Source organism: Cnephaeus nilssonii, assembly GCF_951640355.1.
Source record: "Cnephaeus nilssonii genome assembly, chromosome: X".
Taxonomy (NCBI): domain Eukaryota; kingdom Metazoa; phylum Chordata; class Mammalia; order Chiroptera; family Vespertilionidae; genus Cnephaeus; species Cnephaeus nilssonii.
In genome coordinates this window covers 121,360,318-121,380,420 of record NC_137071.1, presented here as the reverse complement: position 1 = coordinate 121,380,420, position 20,103 = coordinate 121,360,318, and the positions used below count along the sequence as shown (strand labels likewise).

The following is a 20,103-nucleotide window of genomic DNA, read 5'->3' as shown; positions in this document are numbered from 1 at the left end:
GGTGTCTTGTTTTGGGGGACTGGGCAGGTGGGTACAGGGCCAACCCCCTGGCACCCTCACTGCTTGAGGCCAGATGCCAGGGCACTCAGCAAAGGTGGCAGGGTGGGCGGCTGGACCAGCTTCTGCTGCGGGCGGGGGGGGGGGGGGGCGGGGGGCTCGGCACAGGGCTGTGTGGGTTGGGGGCTTGGACATTTGAAGCTGTCACCTGCATCGTGGGCTCCAGAGTCCTGCATGTGTGTGTGTGTGTGGGGGGGGTCTGAGGACATCTTTCCATGCCACCTTCACACCCACTGTTAGCCCGATCCAAGGAGACTCACTGGGTGGAAAATGAGCTGACACTTTTATTAGAAAGAGAGTGAGAGAGGAACTAAGGAGGTGGAGAAAGGAAGGTCTCCTGGCCTCACCCCCTTGCCCTCCTCCTGGGCTCCATGGACCCCCATCTCCCAGGCAGGCACGCTGTTGCCCTCTCCGTACCCCGTGCCAAGGAGCTGACCTCCTGGGCCCCTCACAATCCAGAGCCAATTCCCAGCGCGCCCTCCTCTCCCCGGTGAACCCCGGGGCCTCTGGGAGGAAGGCGCCCCCTGGCTTCTCAGGAGGAAGTGTCCTTGGCCAGGAAGGAGCTGGCAGTGGCGCAGGATTCCTCTTGGGGCCCCAGGCTGGGCGGGGCGCGCCTCCGAGCGCAGCAGAACAGCCTGCGCAGCTCCGAGGAGACGCTGCTGCTGAAGGAGGCATAGATCCAGGGGTTGGTACAGCTGTTGAGGCTGCCCAGCAGCATTAGCAGCACGAAGGGGGGCCCTGTGTGGGGGGAGGAGAAGGATTGGGGCTGAGGGCACCCAGGCAGGGGTGCGACCCCATGTGCCTACTAGGGGCTGGTGAGCCCACGGCTGGATGTGGGGGGGTGGGGGGACGTGCAGGTAGAGGTGCATATGTTACCACAGCCACACCCACCTTCCTTCGGTGCCTCCGGGTCCCACGCCGCCCACAGCTGCACAAGGAAGAAGGGCGCCCAGCACAGCACATAGACGATGACAATCACCAGCGTCATCCTCACGGTCTTGGCCATGGCTGCCGACACGGGGGCTCCCTCGCCGGAACTAGCTGTCCGGCCGGAACTAGCTGTCCGGCGCCCTCCTCGGCGCCCCCTGGCCCTCTCTGCTGGCCCTGGCACCAGGCTGGCATGAATCTCCCGGAAGATGAGCACCTGACAGGCGGCGATGCCCAGAGCAGGTGCCACAAACACCATTAAGGCGATCCAGGTGACGTAGGCACGGAGGCCCCAGGGCTCGATAAAGAGGGCCCAGCAGTCGAAGACCCCGCTGCTGCCTTCCACGTCACGCCGGGCAAAGATGAAGAGCTGGGGCAGGCTGAAAAGTAGCGAGAAGGCCCAGGCCAGCAGCACCGGCCGGTTCCAGTGAGCGCCCCCTCCGTGGCGGTATGCCAGCATGGGGCGGCAAATGGCGCGGTGGCGGTCCAAAGTCATGGCCAGGATCATGTAGGAGGAGGCATACATGCCCACCATCTGCAGGTACTTGACGGCCCGGCACAGGGCATCAGGCCCTTGGAAGCGGTCGGTGGCATCCCAGGCCAGCTGGGGCAGCACTTGGAACAGCGCCACGACCAGGTCAGCCAGGCACAAGTGGCCGATGAAAACGTGCATAGGTGCCCAGCGGCCGCGCCGGCCCCGCCGCGCCAGGGCCCCCAGCACCAGGCTATTGCTCAGGGCCACAGCCACAAAGACTATGGAGAGCAGGGCCAGCTCCGCCTGGGCTAGCAGCTGGTCCCGGGTGTCCGCACGCTCCTCCTTGCTGCTGTTGCCGGGTGGGAGAGGCTGAGAGAGGGGTCGAGGCACAGCTGGGCAAGGGCGGGGATGGGATGGGGGGCGGGGGGGGGGAGAGGGCTAAGTTAGGGAGTGTGCTCTGCAGGGGGATCAGAGAACCAAAGGAGGTTCCTTCCACTGGACAAGCGGAGCCAGGGGCCTGGGTCTTCTGATGCCCCACCCGCAGGGCGCTCATCCCTCACCTCACATGCTAGGGAGGGAGGGGCAGCCCCCGCCCCCAGGGGCCGCCCTGGAGAGAAGGGTGAAAGAGGTCCCTGAAACAGGGGCTTCTAGGCTTCCTCCAACCCCACTGCAGCCAAGCCCACTTGGCTCTGCCCAGTCCGGGGAGGGGAGAGGCCCGGGGGCTGGAACCTTACCAGAGATGGTGGGAGCCGTGAGCATGGTGGGGTGTCCTGAGCGCCTGGAGGAGACAGGGTGGCGAGCTCAACCTCCCACCCAAAGGGCCGGCCCCACTGCCCAGGCCCTTAGGGTGGCATCGTGTCTGTGTGTGGGGATGGGGTGGGGTGGGGGTACCAGCCTGTGCGTGCAACTGTGTGTATGCACATGTGTGTTTTCCAGCGGTTGGGCGCTGGTGTGTGTGTGTGTGTGTGTGTGTGTGTGTGTGTGTGTGTGTGTGTTTTCTAGCGATCAGGAGCTGGGGGGACACCCTTAGCTGGATCAAGGTTGGTGAGCTCTGGCCCCACCGAGCCAGGCATGGACCTTGGGGCCCTGCTGAGCTCCTACTAGGACTGGGCAGGGGAAGACAGAAAGAGGGACAATGAGACAGATGGACAAACGGAGCCTAGGAGCCACCTAGGCAGTCCACAGACCGGAGGCAAACATATAGAACCCCCTGCCCTAGCAGAGACTCAGAGCGCGGCGGGAGAGCTGGGGACTGGGTGGGAAGGGCCTGCGTGCCCTCGGGGACCCTGGCAGCCCCTTACCTGGCTGGGCTCCCGGGGTCCTGGGAGGGTTCCTGGGAAGCTGGGCAGCAGTGGGCTCGAAGGTGTCCCAGGAGCTCAGATCTGCTCTCCATCGCCCGCCCCGCCCCAGCCCAGCGTCTGGGAGTGACCTGCCCCAGGGAGGGGGGGACGGGACTTCCTCCTCTCCTCCCCCTCCGCCTTCCCTGGCCTCCTGCCTGTAGCACCGGGAAGGACTGCTTCCCTTCCTGCCCCCAGCCCCTCCCAGGTCTGTCCCCAGGATTCCATTCCTGAGACTGGTCCCCAGTGTGGCTCAGCTGTGACCGCCAGGCCGGCTACCCGCCTCCCACTGGGCCCCTGCTGCCCCCGCCCGCCCCCCCCCCCCCATGGGGCCCAGCTTACTAGAATGCTGGGTCTGGCAGGGCTCTGGGAGATCACTTAGTTCAGCGTCTCCATCCTATACATGGGGAAACTGAGACCAGTGCTCAGGATCATCCAGCTTTTCTGTAAGCTTGACGCCTCTTTCCCAAGCCAGGGTCCTTCGGTCTTTGGGTCGGTGTGAGGAAAGGGTGCGAGCTCAAGGAATCCCCACGAACACAGAGGGCCGGCCCCTCCCAGGCCCACGAAGCCCCTCCTCCTCCTCAATTAGGGCCAGCCACAGATGAAGGACAGGAAGGGAGGAGGTGGGGTGGGATCAAGGTCTTAATGTGCCCTGTGAGATCCAGTTTCCTCCCCAAGGCCCAATGGGAGCCAGGGACACCCCTGTCCTGCTCCTCCCCCCACCTGAAACTACCTGTCCCAGGAGGAGGGGGCTTCTGAGCTCCTACGCTAGTGTATATTCCAGCTCCCCTCCCCCTCACGCACACACCCTCACTTATATGAAACAGCCATAGGCCCACAAAGGCATACACACTTGACATCACAGACAGACACACGTCTGGGTTCCTGTGTCCTGTGTGGAGGGCCTGAGAGGCGCTTCCCTGCCAGGGGCTTCGGGGCTGGGCCTCCCCTGCCTCCTCTTCCCTCCTCAGGCTCTAGGACTCCCTCAACCTCTAGCCCAGCGTTCTCCCCCATCCCAGGCGCCCCCATCCCACCCCTCCTCTGCCCTGGCTCAGCCCAGGCTGGCCCAGCCCAGCCCAAGGCGGTAGCCTGCGCACAGCCAAGGGCCAGGCTCTGGCCTGAGTTCGCCTCTTTTTTCCTGTTTATCCGTCTTCTCTGTTGACCTGCAGAGACCAAAACAAGCCCCTCGCCAACCCGGCTCAAGTATAACCAAGGCCAAGGCCTCCTCTCCTACCTAGAGAGACTGGCTGTACCCCAGCTCCTCCCAGCCTCTGACTGGGCAGCAGGGGAGGTGGGGGCAGGTGTCTTTTTTTTTTAAATATATTTTATTGATTTTTTGACAGAGAGGAAGAGAGCCAGAAACATCGATGAGAGAGAAATATCGATCAGCTGCCTCCTGCACACCCCCTACTGGGGATGTGCCCGCAACCAAGGTACATGCCCTTGACCGGAATCGAACCCGGGACCTTTGAGTCTGCAGGCCGACGCTCTATCCACTGAGCCAAACCGGTTTGGGCTAGGGGGCAGGTGTCTTATACATGTACCACACCCCCTACACACCGCACACATAGCATACAGCACACACACACACACACACACACCACTCAGTGCACACACATGCACACAGCACACACGCACCCTACCTCCTGGCATTACATATGTACCAGCCTGCAGTGGCCTCTGTGGTCTTGGTCCCCAAGACTCTCCCAGCCTCGCAGGCTAGATGGGACCTCCCTGTCCACCCCGGAAACTGAGGCACCTGCAGAGGATCGTATGTCCCTGTTTTGCCATCTCCAGCTGTGTGACCTTGCCCAGGCTATGCCCAGCTCCCTGCGCCTCAGCTTCCCCCTCTGTACACTGGGAATCTAATGACCGAAGGTGGACTTGTGGTGGCCCAGCTGGTGTGGCTCAGTGGTTGAGCGTCGACCTATGAACCAGGAGGTAATGATTCCAGTCCCGGTCAGGGCACATGTCCGGGTTGTGGCCCGATCCCTAGTATGGGATGTGCAGGAGGCAGCTGTTCAATGATTCTGTCTCATCATTGATGCTTCTAGCTCTTTCTCCCTCTCCCTTAAAAAAAAAAAAAAGAGGCCCTGACCAGTTTGGCTCAGTGGATAGAGCATTGGCCTGCGGATTCAAGGGTCCCAGGTTCCATTCCGGTCAAGGGCATGTACTTTGGTTGTGGGCACATCCCCAGTGGGGGGTGTGCAGGAGGCAGCTGATCAATGCTTCTCTCTCATCGATGTTTCTGACTCTCTCCCTCTCCCTTCCTCTCTGTAAAAAAGAAAACAAAAAACAACAACAACAAAAGGAAAAAACCCCAATAAAAAAAAAAAGAAGAGGTGGCCCAGCTGGTGTGGCTCCGTGGTTGAGCATCCACCTGTGAACCAGGAGGTCACGGTTCGATTCCCTGCCAGGGCACATGCCCGGGTTGCGGGTTCCATCCCCGGTGTGGGGCGTGCAGGAGGCAGCCGATCCATGATTCTCTCTCATCATTGATCTCTCTCTCTCTGAAATCAATAAAAATATATTTTTTTTAAAAAAAGAAGAGGTGGACACACAGTGGTAGGATGGGCAATGTCCTGACCCGCAGGTGATGCGCCCCCGGAAGCGCCTGCTTTCACTGCAGTAGGGCAGTGCTTAGAGGCTGGCGAGAGAAGCTCCTGGGACTGGTCAGGAAGGGGTGCCCGCCTTCCCGGGCAATCGCTTCCTTATGGGTTTCTCCGCTTGGATTCTTGGATTCGCAGGGCTGGATCCCAGTGGAGAGCTGACGCAGGGCGGGGCCCCGAGCCATGAGGCCAGGCCCGTGACCATCCCTGCTCTGCGCACTCCTTGTTTCCTGTTGTTGAGCCCAGGGAAAAGTCTCGGGGAAGGCCCCCTTCCTGTCGCTTTCTCTGAGCTCCAAGGAGCAAGGGGAGGGGTTTGTGTCCACAACCGAGGCCAGGACCTAAAGGGAAGCTGCTCATGGAACTCCCCTTGGTCAGCCAGAACAGTCCTGGGGGCCTCCGAGGATCTGAGAACCACCAAGGCAGGAGGGTGTGTCCGAGGGAGTCTGGCTCTTCAGCTGAGAGCCCTGGAGGCTCAGGAGCCCGTGGGTGCACGTGCTGGCACTGCATGGGCGCCGTGCCAGGGAGAGGCCAGCCCGGCTGAGTCCCATTGCCTACAGCAAGGAGCCAGTCAGAGGGGAGAGGCCGCTGCCCCTGCCACCCACAGGGGACAAGAAAGATGGAGCTTGGCAGCAGTTCATGGGAAGAAAGGCTGACTGGATTATTCACTGTCAGGGCCACGCGCGTCAGCAGAGATGGCACTGGGCCGCCCAGAAGCCCCGGCCCCCTGGGCAGCACGTACTGAGAGCAGGGCACATACCTGGAGACAGGCAGGTGAGTGGGGGCCCTGGAGAGGAGAGAGAAGGCAGGATCCCTGAGAAGTGTTTGAGGGGGTGGCCTGACCGGCCCATGCTCACCCTGGGGAGCACTGGGAAATTCGTTCTGGAAGGCTGGAGAAGGCCTTGGCCATGGGCTGGCCAGTTACCCTCAGCGGGCCTAGGGCCTGGGGCAGGACTGAGTGGACATCCTCCCCATCCCCCTACCCCCAGGGCAGCCCCTCTGCCCTGCTTTCCACCACCTCCCGCTAAGATTCCATTGGCAGAAAGCATGCTGTGTGCGGTCGAAGTGTGGGGTTCTGTCTGCACTCTCCTCCTGTCTGAGCAGAAGAAGCCAGGAGACCCCGGGAAGCAGGGAACACTGGCTGTCCCGGGTGCCAGCCGCCAGGGCAGGAGGTCAGAGCTGGCAGGACCCCAGATCTGCCTGCCCTGCTTTCTCACTGGCTCTCTGTAACCAGAACCTTTTATTTGTTTACATTTTGATTGATTTCAGAGAGGAAGGGAGAGAGAGAGATAGAAACACCAATAATGAGAGAGAATCATTGATCGGCTGCCTCCTGCACCCCCCCCCCCCACTGGGGATCGAGCCCACAACCCGGGCATGTGCCCTGACAAGGAATCGAACCATGACCTCCTGGTTCATAGGTCGACGCTCAACCACTGAGCCAGGACAGCCAGGCTGTTAATCAGAACCTTTTGCTCAACAAACAGCAAGGTCTGCTGGCCCTTTACTTGGTGTGGAGGTGAGAGGGCCTGGGCCCTGCCATGAGGAACACAGGGTCCTGTGCTGAGAGGAGTGGGGGTGGAGAGGCCCGGAGAAGCCCCAGGAGAGAAATGGTGGGACATGATTAACGTCACCAGGCAGTGGGGATGGAGAGGAAAGGCATTTCTTGGGCCCTGGATAGACTCTTGAAAGACATTTGGGATGAAAGAGTAAGAGGAGCCAGCCAAGGACACAGAGAAGGAGTGGTGGAAAACCAGGAGAGCGCCAGGCCAGCGTGGCTCAGTGGGATGAGCATCGACCTATGAATCAGGAGGTCACGGTTCGATTCCTGGTCAGGGCACATGCCTGGGTTGCGAGCTTGATCCCCAGCGTGAGGCGTGCAGGAGGCAGCTAATCAATGATTCTCATCATTGAAGTTTCTATCTCTCTCTCCCTCTCCTTCCTCGCTGAAATTAATAAGAATATATTATAAGAACACACCAGGAGAGCTTGGGTTCACAAGGCTGGGAGGAGAGACAGGTGCCCCAAGGGAAGGAAAGACACAGCAACGCTGTTGAGAGACCCAGAGAAGGAGGACGCGCCCCTCCTGGACATCTCTCCCAACTGGGTGCGCATTGCAGATGGCGGACCTGCGTGGCAGTGGGAGGAATGAATGCGCTCACACCAACTGAAATGATGCCTGAGGAGCATAGAGAGGAGAGCCTTATGTCATTCACATGCCTGGGAGAGGCCCGGATGGGGAGAAAGAGCTTTGAGTCAAAGGATGGAGTCAAAGGACGGGAGAGAAGAGGGGAGCGAGTGTACATGTGCATGCAAGTGTTCACTGGGTCATGCATTGGGCCAATGACAACAGGAAGACAGGGTGACCATTCATCTGAGGTCCAAAGTCAAGTTAAATAGAGCCTGTTTGCAAAGCTGCAGAAGGAGGAGAGTGATACCTGGTGGGTTAGGAGCCCTGCAGGCTGGGAAAGGCAGGGTCCCAGGAGGCTCTGGGGCTCCCCTCTCCTGGGCTGAGGAACTGGGGTGTAGAAGGCAGGTGAGCAGTTGAGGGCTGCGTCCCCAGATGGCCATGAGGTCCCCATCTGAGGGGGAGGCAGCCCTGTAGGAGGCGTCTATCTCTCTCTTTTTAAAAATATATGATTTCAGAAAGAGAGGGAGAGGGAGAGAGCGATAGAAACATCAATGATGAGAGAGAATCATTGATCAGCTGCCTCCTGCACGCTCCACACTGGGGATTGAGCCCATAACCCGGGCATGTGCCGTGTCTGGGAATCAAACCGTGACCTCCTGGTTCATAGGTCAATGCTCAACCCCTGGCTGGGCAAAAGATGTCTCTTTTTGGTCAGAGTTATACAGGCATGTGGCTTAAAGTAGCAGATTGTTCGAGGCTGAGGCTTGTAACAAAAAGCAGCAGCTGCTCCTCATTTCGCCTGCCCAGGGCAGAACCAACCGGTTTCAGCTCCTTCCAGGGGCTCTCTGAGTAATTACCTCTGTGTGACTCAGAAATGAACCTCCAGCTCTCGTCCACCGTCGCCACCACCGCACAGCCTTCCCCCTCCGCTGCCTGCCTTCCATACGGCTGCATCTAGAGCTGCTTCATCGGTGCCCAATGCTTCCACTCTTCTGACTGCTGTGGCTCAGCCAATGATTTCTCTCCTTGTCCTGAATGACTTAAAAAAATATTTTAATTGATTTCAGAGAAGAAGGGAAAGGGAGAGAGAGACAGAAACATCAATGATGAAAGAGAATCATCCATCGGCTGCCTCCTGCACGCCCCCCCACTGAGGACCCAGCCTGCAACCCGCGCATGTAACCTGACTGGGAATCGAACCGTGACCTCCTGGTTCACATAGGTCCGTGGTCGGCAAACTGCGGCTCGCGAGCCACATGCGGCTCTTTGGCCCCTTGAGTGTGGCTCTTCCACAAAATACCACGGCCTGGGCGAGTCTATTTTGAAGAAGTGGCGTTAGAAGAAGTTTAAGTTTAAAAAATTTGGCTCTCCAAAGAAATTTCAATCGTTGTACTGTTGATATTTGGCTCTGTTGACTAATGAGTTTGCCGACCACTGTCCTAGGTCAACCCTCAACCACTGAGCCATGCCAGCCGGGCTTGAATGGCTTAAAAATCAGCTTCGCCGAAACCGGTTTGGCTCAGTGGATAGAGCGTCGGCCTGCGGACTGAAAGGTCCCAGGTTCGATTCCAGTCAAGGGCATGTACATTGGTTGCAGGCACATCCCCAGTGGGGGGTGTGCAGGAGGCAGCTGGTCGATGTTTCTCTCTCATCGATGTTTCTAACTCTCTATCCCTCTCCCTTCCTCTCTGTAAAAAATCAATAAAAATATATTTTTTTTAAAAATCAGCTTCATTGAGGTAAGATTGGCATAAAATGAAATTCACAAATTATTTGATGAGATTTGCCACATGGATACAGTCGTGTAACCACCACCATAATCATGACATAGGACGTTTGCATCATTCCAGAAAGTTCCCTCATGGCCCTTTGCCAATCTCTTTCTCCAACCTGGAGCCTAGCAACCAGATGTTTCTAGCACTACAGATTTGTCTTCTCTCGAATTTTATAGAAGTAGAACCATAGAGCATGTAGTATTTCATGTCTGGCTTCTTTCACTCAGCAGAGTGCCTCTCTGTTGTGTGTCAGAAGTTGGTTCCTCTTACTAGTAGTGCTAAGTAGGGTTCCATTGTGTGCATGAACCGCAGCTCATTTAGCCCAGTACCAGCTGATGGGCAGACATGTGGGTTGCTTCCAGTGTGGGGCTGTTATGAAGAAGGCTGCTCTGAACTCTTGAGTACAGGCCTTTGTAGACACATGTTTTCATTTCCCCAGAGGAATCCTTAGAAGTGGGGCTGCTGGGTCATATGATAGGTGTATGTTTCAGTTGATAAGAAACTGGCAAATTGGCCCTGGCCGGTTTGGCTCAGTGGATAGAGCGTCGGCCTGTGGACTGAAGGGTCCCAGGTTTGATTCAGATCAAGGGCACATGCCCGGGTTGTGGGCTTGATCCCCAGTTGGGGGCGTGCAAGGGGCAGCTGATTAATGATTCTCCCTCACCATGGATGTTTCTATCTCTCTCTCCTTTCTTCTTTGAAATCAATTAAAATATATATAAGAAACTGGCAAATTGGCCCTGGCCAGTGTGGCTCAGTTGGTTGAAGTGTAGTCCCATGCACCAAAAAGTAGTGGGTTCGATTCCTGGTCAGGGCACATACCCAAGTTGTGGGTCCCCTGGTTGGAGCACATGTGGGAGGCAGCCAATTGATAAATCTCTCTCTCTCTCTCTCTCTCTCTCTCTCTCTCTCCTCTCTCCAAAAATAGAATTGTTTTCCACACTCATCATATGACATGACAGTTTCATTTGCTCTGCACTTACCATGCCAGTCTGTTATTTTGCTTTCAGCCTCTGTAACCTTAACCATTTTAGTGGTATTTTTATTGGGGTTTTATTTTGAATTTTCTTTCTTTCTTTTTTTTTTTTTTTAATTGATTTCAGACAAGAAGGGAGAGGGAGATGGAGAGAGAGAAACAGCATCTCCATGATGATGAGAGAGAATCATGGATCAGCTGCCTCCTGCACGCCCCCTACTGGGGAACGAGCCCGCAACCCGGGCATGTGCCCTTGACCGGGAATCGAACCCTGACCTCCTGGTTCCTAGGTCGATGCTCAACCACTGAGCCACACCAGCCGGGCGCATTTTCTTTCTTTTTAAAAAAATATATATTTTATTGATTTTTTACAGAGAGGAAGGGAGAAGGATAGAGTTAGAAACATCGATGAGAGAGAAACATCGATTAGCTGCCTCCTGCACATCCCCCGGTGGGGATGTGCCCGCAACCAAGGTACATGCCCTTGACCGGAATCAAACCCAGGACCCCCCAGTCCTCAGGCTGACGCTCTATCCACTGAGCCAAACCAGTCAGGCTATTTTGCATTTTCCTTATGACTGATGATGGTGAGAATCTTTTCATACACTTATTTGCCATTTGTATATATTCGTTGGTAAAGTATCTAGTCAAATCTTTTGTCAATTTGTTCAAGTTTTCTCAGTTATTGAGTTGTAAGAGTTTGTTCCCTTTTGACATACTTTGGTTACAAATCCTTTAACAGATATGTTTTGCAAATATTTTCTCCCAGTCTGTGGCTTGCCTTTTGATTTTACTAAAAGTGTCTTTTAAAAAGGAAACATTTTAAATTTTGATGAAGTCTAATTTTATCTGGGTTTTTTTCATAGTTTGTATATTTGTGTCCTATCTAAAAAGTCTTTGCCTAATCCCATGTCACAGATATTCTCCCATGATTTCTTCCAGATGGTTTATATTTCAGGCTCTTATATTTAGGTCTGGGATTCATTTTGAGTTAAATGTTGTGCATGGTATGAGGTAAAGGTCTGGGTTCCTTCTTTTTAAATTTTTTTTTAAAAATGCGTTTTTATTGATTTCAGACAGAAGGGAGAGGGAGAGAGAGAGAGAGAGAATCATCAATGATGAAAATCATTGATTGGCTGCCTCCTGCAGGCCCCCTACTGCGGATTGAGCCTGCAACCCAGGCATGTGCCCCTGACCGGAATGGAACCCGAGACCCTTCAGTCCGCAGGCTGATGCTCTATCCACTGAGCCAAACTGGCTAGGGTTGGGTTCCTTCCTTTGCATGCAAATAACCAGTTGTTCCAGCACCATTTGTTCAAAAGACTGTCCTTTCCTCACTGAATTACCTTAGTACCTGTGCCACAAACTGTGTGTGGGTCTATTTCTGGCCTCTCAATTCTGTTCCACTGTCTGTTTTATCCTTATACCAATACCTATCTTGATCACTCTAGGTTTATAGTAAGTCTTGAACCCAGATCGTATAAATTCTTCAACTTTGTTCTTTCTCCAAATCATTTTGGTTAGTCTAGGTAATTTGCATTTCCATGTAGATTTTAAAATCAGCCTGTCAGTTTCTACAAAAAAAGACCTGGATTTTAATTACCATTACATTAACTCTATAGATAAGTGTGGGGAAAATTGACATCTTAACCATAATGAGTCTTTCAACCCATGAATAGGCTATTTGTCTCCATTTATGTAAGCTTCTTTCATTTCTCTCAGCAATATTTTTTAAAAATATATTATTACTAGTAGCCTGTTGCAGGAAGATTACTGCAATAGGGCTTCCTGCTGCACTCTTCCCGGCCCCGCCTGCTTCCCTTCCTTCTCCACTACCCGCTTGCTTGCTTCTCCGCAGCTTCTCTCTCTTCTGCAGGCTTGGCTTCTTTCTACGCTGTCTTGATATGCAAATTAACTGCCATCTTGGTTGGGTTAGTTTGCATATTTGTCCTGATTGGCTGGTGGGCATAGTGAAGGTGCAGTCAATTTGCATATTGCTATTTTATTAGGTAGGATTGATTTCAGAGAGAAAGGGAGAGGGATAGAGAGACAGAAACATCAATGATGAGATAGAATCATTGATCGGCTGCCTCATGCACGCCTCACACTGGGGATTGAGCCCACAACCCGGGCATGTGCCCTGACCAGGAATCGAACCGTGACCTCCTGGTTCATAGGTCCACGCTCAACCACTGAGCCACGCCGGCCGGGCCAGACTTCTTTTGCTGTGTTTCATATTTACCTATATTCTGAGTCAAGCTACTTGACAAAAAGGTCTGATTTAGGAAGGCATTTAGCTTTATAGCAAAAGTTTTCCATCTCCAGGTACCACCTTCAAAGGAATTGACTTTACAGTGCTGATGTAATCTGCTGGTTCCCTTTGAACAGTGTGCAAAAAATTACGTCAACCCTATGGAAAGTCAGATACCAAAAAATGGAACAATATACACTGAGTGTCTAGATTATTATGATCTCTGAATGCATAATAATATGGCCACTCAGTGTATATCCTATATAATAAAAGGCTAATATGCAAATTGTCCCCTCGACCAGGAGTTTGACCAGCTGGCGGGCTGGCCAACCGCCCATGTCCCCTTCCCCTGGCCAGGCTGGCCGGACCCCACCCATGCACGAATTCATGCACCGGGCCTCTAATATATATACATACATACACACACTGAGTGGCCAGATTATTATGTGTTCAGAGATCATAATAATCTGGCCACTCAGTGTATACAGTTGAGTAAAGTATAATGCTAAGTTTTCCCCATATAAGAATTAATCAATGGAGCTTGGGCAGTGGGAGATACGGCAGCAGCCAGGCAGCCCAGGTTCACGATGCCCAAGAGGGAGGTCAGCTCTGCGGAGGGGGCGGCCAAGGAGGAGCCCAAGAGGAGGTGGCCAGCTTGTCAGCCAAACCTGCTCCTGCAAGAGTGGAAACGAAACCCCAAAAGGCGGCAGGAAAGGATAAGTCTGCAGACAAAAAAGTGCAAAGGAAAGGGAAAAGGGGAGAAGGGAAAGCAGGCCGACGTGGCTGAGCAGGAACCTAAAGAAGATCTACGTGCGAAAAACGGAGAAACTGAAAACGAGGAGAGGCCAGCCTCAGATGAAGCAGGAGAAAAAGCAGCCACGTCTGATTAATGTCATATGCCTTGTCTCACCAGTGGTCCCTCTCTCCCTTCTTGGACAATCCAGAGGAATAATTTTATCAACTATTTTATAAATGCAAGTTTTTAAAAAAATATATATTTTATTGATTTTTTACAGAGAGGAAGGGAGAGAGAGGTAGAAACATCGATGAGAGAGAAACATTGACCAGCTGCCTCCTGCACACACACCCCCTTCTGGGGATGTGCCCACAACCAAGGTACATGCCCTTGACAGGAATCAAACCTGGGACCCTTCAGTCCGCAGGCCAATGCTCTATCCACTGAGCCAAACTGGTTGCGGCTGTAAATGCAAGTTTTTTAGTAGCTCTAGAAACATTTTTAAGAAGGAGGGAATTCCACTTCATTCTATTTTTTTTAAAGTGTAAATGCTTTTTTTTAAAGAGGTGAAATCATTTGCTGGTTCTTTATTTTTTGGTACGACCAGAAAATAGTGGGATATTGAATATGGGAGACTTTGATTGTCTTGGGTGTCAGTTTAACATTCCATAGATGGGGTAGTTTTTTAAAAAATATATATATATTATTGATTTTTTAGAGAGGGAGAGTTAGAAACATCGATGAGAGAGAAACATCGATCAGCTGCCTCCTGCACACCCCCAACTGGGAATGTGCCCGCAACCAAGGTACATGCCCTTGACCGGAATCGAACTGGGACCCTTCAGTCCGCAGGCTGACGCTCTATTCACTGAGCCAAACAGGTTAGGGCGATGGGGGTAGTTTTTATATCCTAGAATACAAAGCATACTAAATGGCAGTTTGGAGTAAGTCGTGCGTTTGCCATGTCCTGAACATTCTAAGTTACTTCTATTCACATGCTTTTGGTAGAATTGTTTCCTAAAGAAAACCACTCCTTGATCCTGGCTCTCCCTGTCAGAATTTTGTGCATCTGTAACATCTTTCTTGTGATAGTCCAGTTTTCCTAGTAACTTTGTCAATGTCCTGTGAAAGACTGAACATTTGATTACGTAGTACATATGATATTAAATTGTGAATTCGTGGGGAACAAATAAAAATTAATCAATGAAATAAAGCATGAACTATGGTTGCCTTGGTTTCAGGAAACACACATTTGGGAATTCCATTCTTGGTCTCATCTCATCTCCACGGACAGGATTTTGTCGGCCACCATGCTATTTGCTTTGTGGGTTGTGGTAGTGAAGGAACGCAGTCGCACTTGCTCAGAATTGGTAATGAATTCGGTAATGAACTGTGGTCCCGACTCTTCCCACTCTTCAGGTGCAACCAAATCTTTGTCTGTATAGATCAGCAGGTCAAATGAACGAGAAACTTCCAACCGTGGCAGAAATGTCACTGTAGCTGTGATCTGCGCCAATGAGGGGATTTCTGATGCTTTTCTCTGGGTGGACTGTCATCTGTGAGGATATTTTCCATTGATTTATTTATTTTTTAAAATATTTCTAAACGGAATACTTGTTACCCGGCCAGTGTGGCTCAGTGGTTGCGAATCGACCTATGAACCAGGAGGTCACAGTTCGATTCCCGGTCAGGGCACGTGTCTGGATTGTGGACTCAGTCCCCAGTGTGGGGTGTGCAGGAGGCAGCCGATCAATCAATCATTCTCTCTCATCATGGATGTTTCTATCTCTCCCTCCCCCTTCCTCTCTCTGAAATCTATAAAAATATATTTTAAGATATAAATAAATGAACTGAACACTTGTATAACCAGTCTTTTAGTTGTTCCACCAAATTATTTAGGTATTTCATGAGCTCAGAATCAATAATGACAAGCAAGGTGGGCCCCTATTTCTGCATGCAATAAAGGTTTCAGATGCCACGCTGATATAAAATGCTGTCGATGCCAAATGAGAAGAACTCAGCCAGGATTTCGCTTGCTCTCCTGAAGGTTGATGCCCTGCTGCCCGGAGAGCTGCCTAGCCATGCCAGGCCCACAGCCTCGGGCGCGTCCACCACACAGGGTGACCGCGGGGCTCGCCGCTAACTCATATGCACTTTATTTATTTTTTTAAATGTCTTTTTACAGCTGGTGTGTTCAAACCATTGTCCAACGAAGTCCACACATTGCATTTGGTCTTATTTTTGAGTCGCTTGTAATCTAGAATGATCTCCAACACACCTGTATTTTATTTTATTTTTGTCAGCCACACTGAAGACATTTTTTCCATGGATTTTTTCGGGATAAAGCCTACAACCGAGGTACGTGCCCTTGACCGGAATCGAACCTGGGACCCTTCAGTCTGTAGGCCGATGTTCTACCAGCTGAGCCAAATTTGCAGGGCTCATATGCACTTGATATTGTGCAGGTAACACTGAGCATTGTTCACTCAAGTGTGGTGGCTGAATGATCTCTTTGACATAAGGACCTAACTACCTGTATGAGGTCAGTGTCTAAAGCTTACTTGGGCCCTAGCTGGTTTTGCTCAATGGTTAGAGTGTCAGCCCTCGGACTCAAGGGTCCTGGGTTCATATCTGGTTAAGGGCTCATACCTCAGTTGCAGGCTTGATCCCAGGCCCTGCTAGGGGCACGTGTGGGAGGCAACCAATCGATGGGTCTCTCTCACATTGATGTTTCTGTCTCTGTGTCTCTCACCCTCCCTGCCACTCTCTCTAAAAATCAATGGAAAAATATCCTCGGGTAAGGATTAAACAAAAAAAAATTTTTTTAAGCTTACTTAGATCAAAGTTTATGAATTACAGCAAATTGTAATGCTAGAAACAGAAAATAAACATTTGATTAAAGCAGGGGTGGGGAACGTCCGGCCCGCGGGCCATATAAGGCCCGTGAAATATTTGGTCTGGCCCTGCCAAGGCATTAGGGGTGAGTTAATTAAATGTTTGACCAAATATAGCAGGCTCATTTTTAAGTTGATAATTTCGTACGGCCCGTGAATGATATTATAAATATCCAAATGGCCTTTGTCGGGGAAAAAGTTTCCCCACCCCTGGATTAAGGGGTCTGTAATGGTAATTTTTGATCCAGAAATGTCATTTACTGGAAAATTGTGAAAATTTACATTGTGGTACTTTGCATGTGTGTTTTTTTTAAATCATTACAGAGCATTTCGCATGCTGTACATTTTAAGGGGAATAGCATTCCAGTTTTGTTTTTAAGACAGACAATTAAAAAATACGTAAAATAAATATATTTTCTAATTTAACTTGTGATTTCGTCTTTGATCCATGGATTATTTAGAAGTCTATTTTTTTCAATTCCAAGTATTTAGAAATTTCCTAGAAATCATTTTTTTTATTGATTTCAAATTGAATACCACTGTGGTCAGAAATTCTATGTTGTATGATTTCTCTCCTTCGTAATTTATTGAGGCTTGTTCTGCTCTGAATGTTATCTATGTTGGTGAGTGTACTTGACAATAATGTGTATTCTCTTGTTGCTGGGTGTAGGATTCTCAAAATATCAACTAGGTCACTTGGGTTGATAGTGTTGAGAGTTGATGGTCGTCTATATCTTACTGAGTTTTCCCTATTATTTAAAAAATATATTATTATTGATTTCAGAGAGGAAGGGAGAAGGAGAGAGAGCTAGAAACATCCATGATGAAAGAGAATCATTGATCGGCTGCCTCCTGCATGCACCCCACTGGGGATTGAGCCCCAAACCTGGGCATGTGCCCTGACCAGGAATCGAACCGAGACCTCCTGGTTCATAGGTCGACGCTCAAGCACTGAGCCACACCGGCCAGGCTCCCTATTTTTTTTAAAATATATTTTATTGATTTTTTACAGAGAGGGATAGAGAGTTAGAACCATCGATGAGAGAGAAACATCGATCAGCTGCCTCCTGCACACCCCCTACTGGGGATGTGCCCGCAACCAATGTACATGCCCTTGACTGGAATCGAACCTGGGACCCTTCAGTCCGCAGGCCGACGCTCTATCCACTGAGCCAAACTGGTTAGGGCTCCCTATTTGTTTTTTATCAATTACTGAAAAGGGTTGTTAAAGTCTGCAGCTATGTTTGAAGATTTGTTTGTTTCTAGAACTCTGTCAATTTTTGTTCCATGTATTTGGTAGCTTTGCTATTAGCTGCTTACAAATTTAAAATGATGATGTCTTATTATTTGTCCCTTTTCCATTGTGAAACGTCCCTCTTTCTTTCTGCTAATACTCTTTGTCTTGAATTCCACTCCGGTATGAATATAGCCATCCCAGCTTTCTTATGCTCAGTGTTTGCGTCGTATATCTTTACCGCCGTTTTATTTTCAGCTTGTCTGGGTCTTTATGCTTAAAGCGCGCTTCTTGTAAATAACATATAGCTATTTTATCTAGCCTGGCAGTCTCTTGCCTTTTTAACTGGCGTGTGTGACAGATTGTGTTTTTCAAAGGTAGCCCCAACAATATCTCCCATCCCACATGCTCTTCTGGAGCCTTGCCATTTTCCCATCAAGAGGTGGAACTGAGCCCTCCCCCCTATAATCTGGGAAGGCTTGTGACTTGCTTTGAATCAACATAATGTGGTCAAAGTGACGCCGCTTGATTTCCGAGGCTAGGTCAGAAAAGGCAACACAGTTTCTGCCTTGTTAGCAGGGATACTCACTCTTCCTCTTCCAGCCTTTAGCAACCCCCCTTCACCCCAACAAGTCCAGTTTCCCTGAGGCTGCCGTGCTGGGAAGAAGCCCAAACTAGCCCTCGTGGAGAAAACACACGGAAGGACTCTGAGACATGCAGAGAGAGATGGCCGGCCACTGCTACAGCTTCAGCCACTGTCTGGCAGCAACCACGCGATACACTGTCAGCCAGAGCTGCCCAGCCGAGCCCTCCCCAGATTCTTTTTTTTTTCTTTCCAGAGAATTCTTTTTAAAAAAATACATATTTTATTGATTTTTTTACAGAGAGGAAGGGAGTGGGATAGAGAACTAGAAACATCGATGAGAGAGGGACATCCATCAGCTGCCTCCTGCACACCCCCTACCTGGGATGTGCCCATAACCGAGCTACATGCCCCTGACTGGAATTGAACCTGGGACCCTTCAGTCCGCAGGCCAACGCTCTATCCACTGAGCCAAACCGGTTAGGGCCCCCAGATTCTTATATACAGGGTGGGGCAAAGTAGATTTACAGATCTGAGGACACTAAACACAGTTTATTCTTATATTATTATTGAAAAAATAATTTTATTGATTAAATTATTAAAAATTTTTTTATTGATTCAGAGAGGAAGGGAGAGGGAGAGGGAGAGATAGAAGCATAAATGATGAGAATCATTGATTGGCTGCCTCCTGCACGCCCCCTACTGGGGATCAAGCCTGCAACCTGGGCATGTGCCCTGACTGGAATTGAAACCAGGGTCTTTCAGTCCATAGGCCGACACTGTCCACTGAGCCAAACCAGTTAGGGCTATTGTATTATTATTATTATTATTAATTTAAATTCTTTTTTTAAATTAAATATATTTTATTGATTTTTTACAGAGAGGAAGAGAGAGGGATAGAAAGTTAGAAACATCGATGATAGAGAAACATCGATCAGCTGCCTTTTGCACAACCCCTACCGGGGATGTGCCCGCAACCAAGGTACATGCCCTTGACCGGAATCGAACCCGGGACCTTTCAGTCCGCAGGCCGACGCTCTATCCACTGAGCCAAACCGGTTTCGGCTAATTTAAATTCTTTATTGTTTAAAGTATTACATAAGTCTCCTCCCCCCCCCCATTGACCTCTCCCCAGCCATTCCCACCCCCCAGCAATGTCCTCACCCCATCCCCGAGTGTCTGTGTCCATTGGTTATGCTTATATGCATGCATACACGTCCTTTGGTTGATCTCTTGCCTCTCCCCCTCCCCTGTCTTCCCTCTGAGGTTTGACAGTCTGTTCCAAGCTTCTGTGTCTCTGTATCTATATTTGTTCATCAGTTTATATTGTTCATTATATTCCACAAATGAGTGAGATCATGTGATATTTATCTTTCTCTGACTGGCTTATTTCACTTAGCATAATGCTCTCCAGTTCCATCCATGCTGTTGTGAATTGTAAGAGTTCCTTCTCTTTTACAGCACTGTTTTCTAATCCACTCATCTGCTGATGGGCACTTAGGCTGTTTCCAAATCTTACCTATTGTAAATAGTGCTGCTATGAACATAGGGGTGCATATATCCTTTCTGATTGGTGTTGGTATTATTTTTCATACAAATAACTGTAAACCTAATTTTGTCCCTCCCTGTGTGTGTGTGTATGTGTGTGTATGTATATATATATATATATATATATATATATATATATATATATATATATAATTTCAAGTGCATAATTCAGTGTCATTAACTATATTCCCAATGTTGTGCAACCACCACCTTTATCTGTTTCCTTTTTTCAAAAACATTTTTTGTACCTACGAAGCAATAACTTTCCATTCTCCCCTCTCCTTAGCCTCTAGTAATCCCTAATCTACTTTCTGTCTCTATGAATTGGCCTATTCTAGCTATTTCATATATAGAATCATACAATATTTATCCTCTCATGTCTGCCTTTTTCACAATGTTTTCAAGGTTCCTCCACATTGTGGTATATATCCAGACTTCATTCCCTTTTATGAATGAATAATACTCTATTGTATGGCTATACTACATTTATCTATTCATCTATTGATGGGCATTTGGGTTTTTTCCACCTTTTGGCTATTATGACTAACTAGAGGCCCAGTGCATGATTGAATC

At 50.2% G+C, this 20,103-nt stretch overlaps 1 protein-coding gene and 1 pseudogene across 2 annotated transcripts; one reads left to right on the top strand and one right to left on the bottom strand.

The window, feature by feature from the left end:
- Nucleotides 1–589: 589 nt before the first annotated feature.
- AVPR2 (arginine vasopressin receptor 2) lies at nucleotides 590–2,218 on the bottom strand (the record flags this gene model as incomplete). Its single annotated transcript, XM_079765793.1, has 3 exons — nucleotides 590–795; nucleotides 949–1,851; nucleotides 2,194–2,218. 3 exons carry the CDS (start codon nucleotides 2,216–2,218, stop codon nucleotides 590–592), a joined length of 1,134 nt encoding a protein of 377 aa, XP_079621919.1.
- A 10,904-nt stretch (nucleotides 2,219–13,122) lies between these two features.
- Nucleotides 13,123–13,425, top strand: LOC307095959 (non-histone chromosomal protein HMG-14-like; annotated as a pseudogene). The gene has a single exon. The product of its transcript is annotated as a non-histone chromosomal protein HMG-14-like (transcript).
- Nucleotides 13,426–20,103: the final 6,678 nt, after the last annotated feature.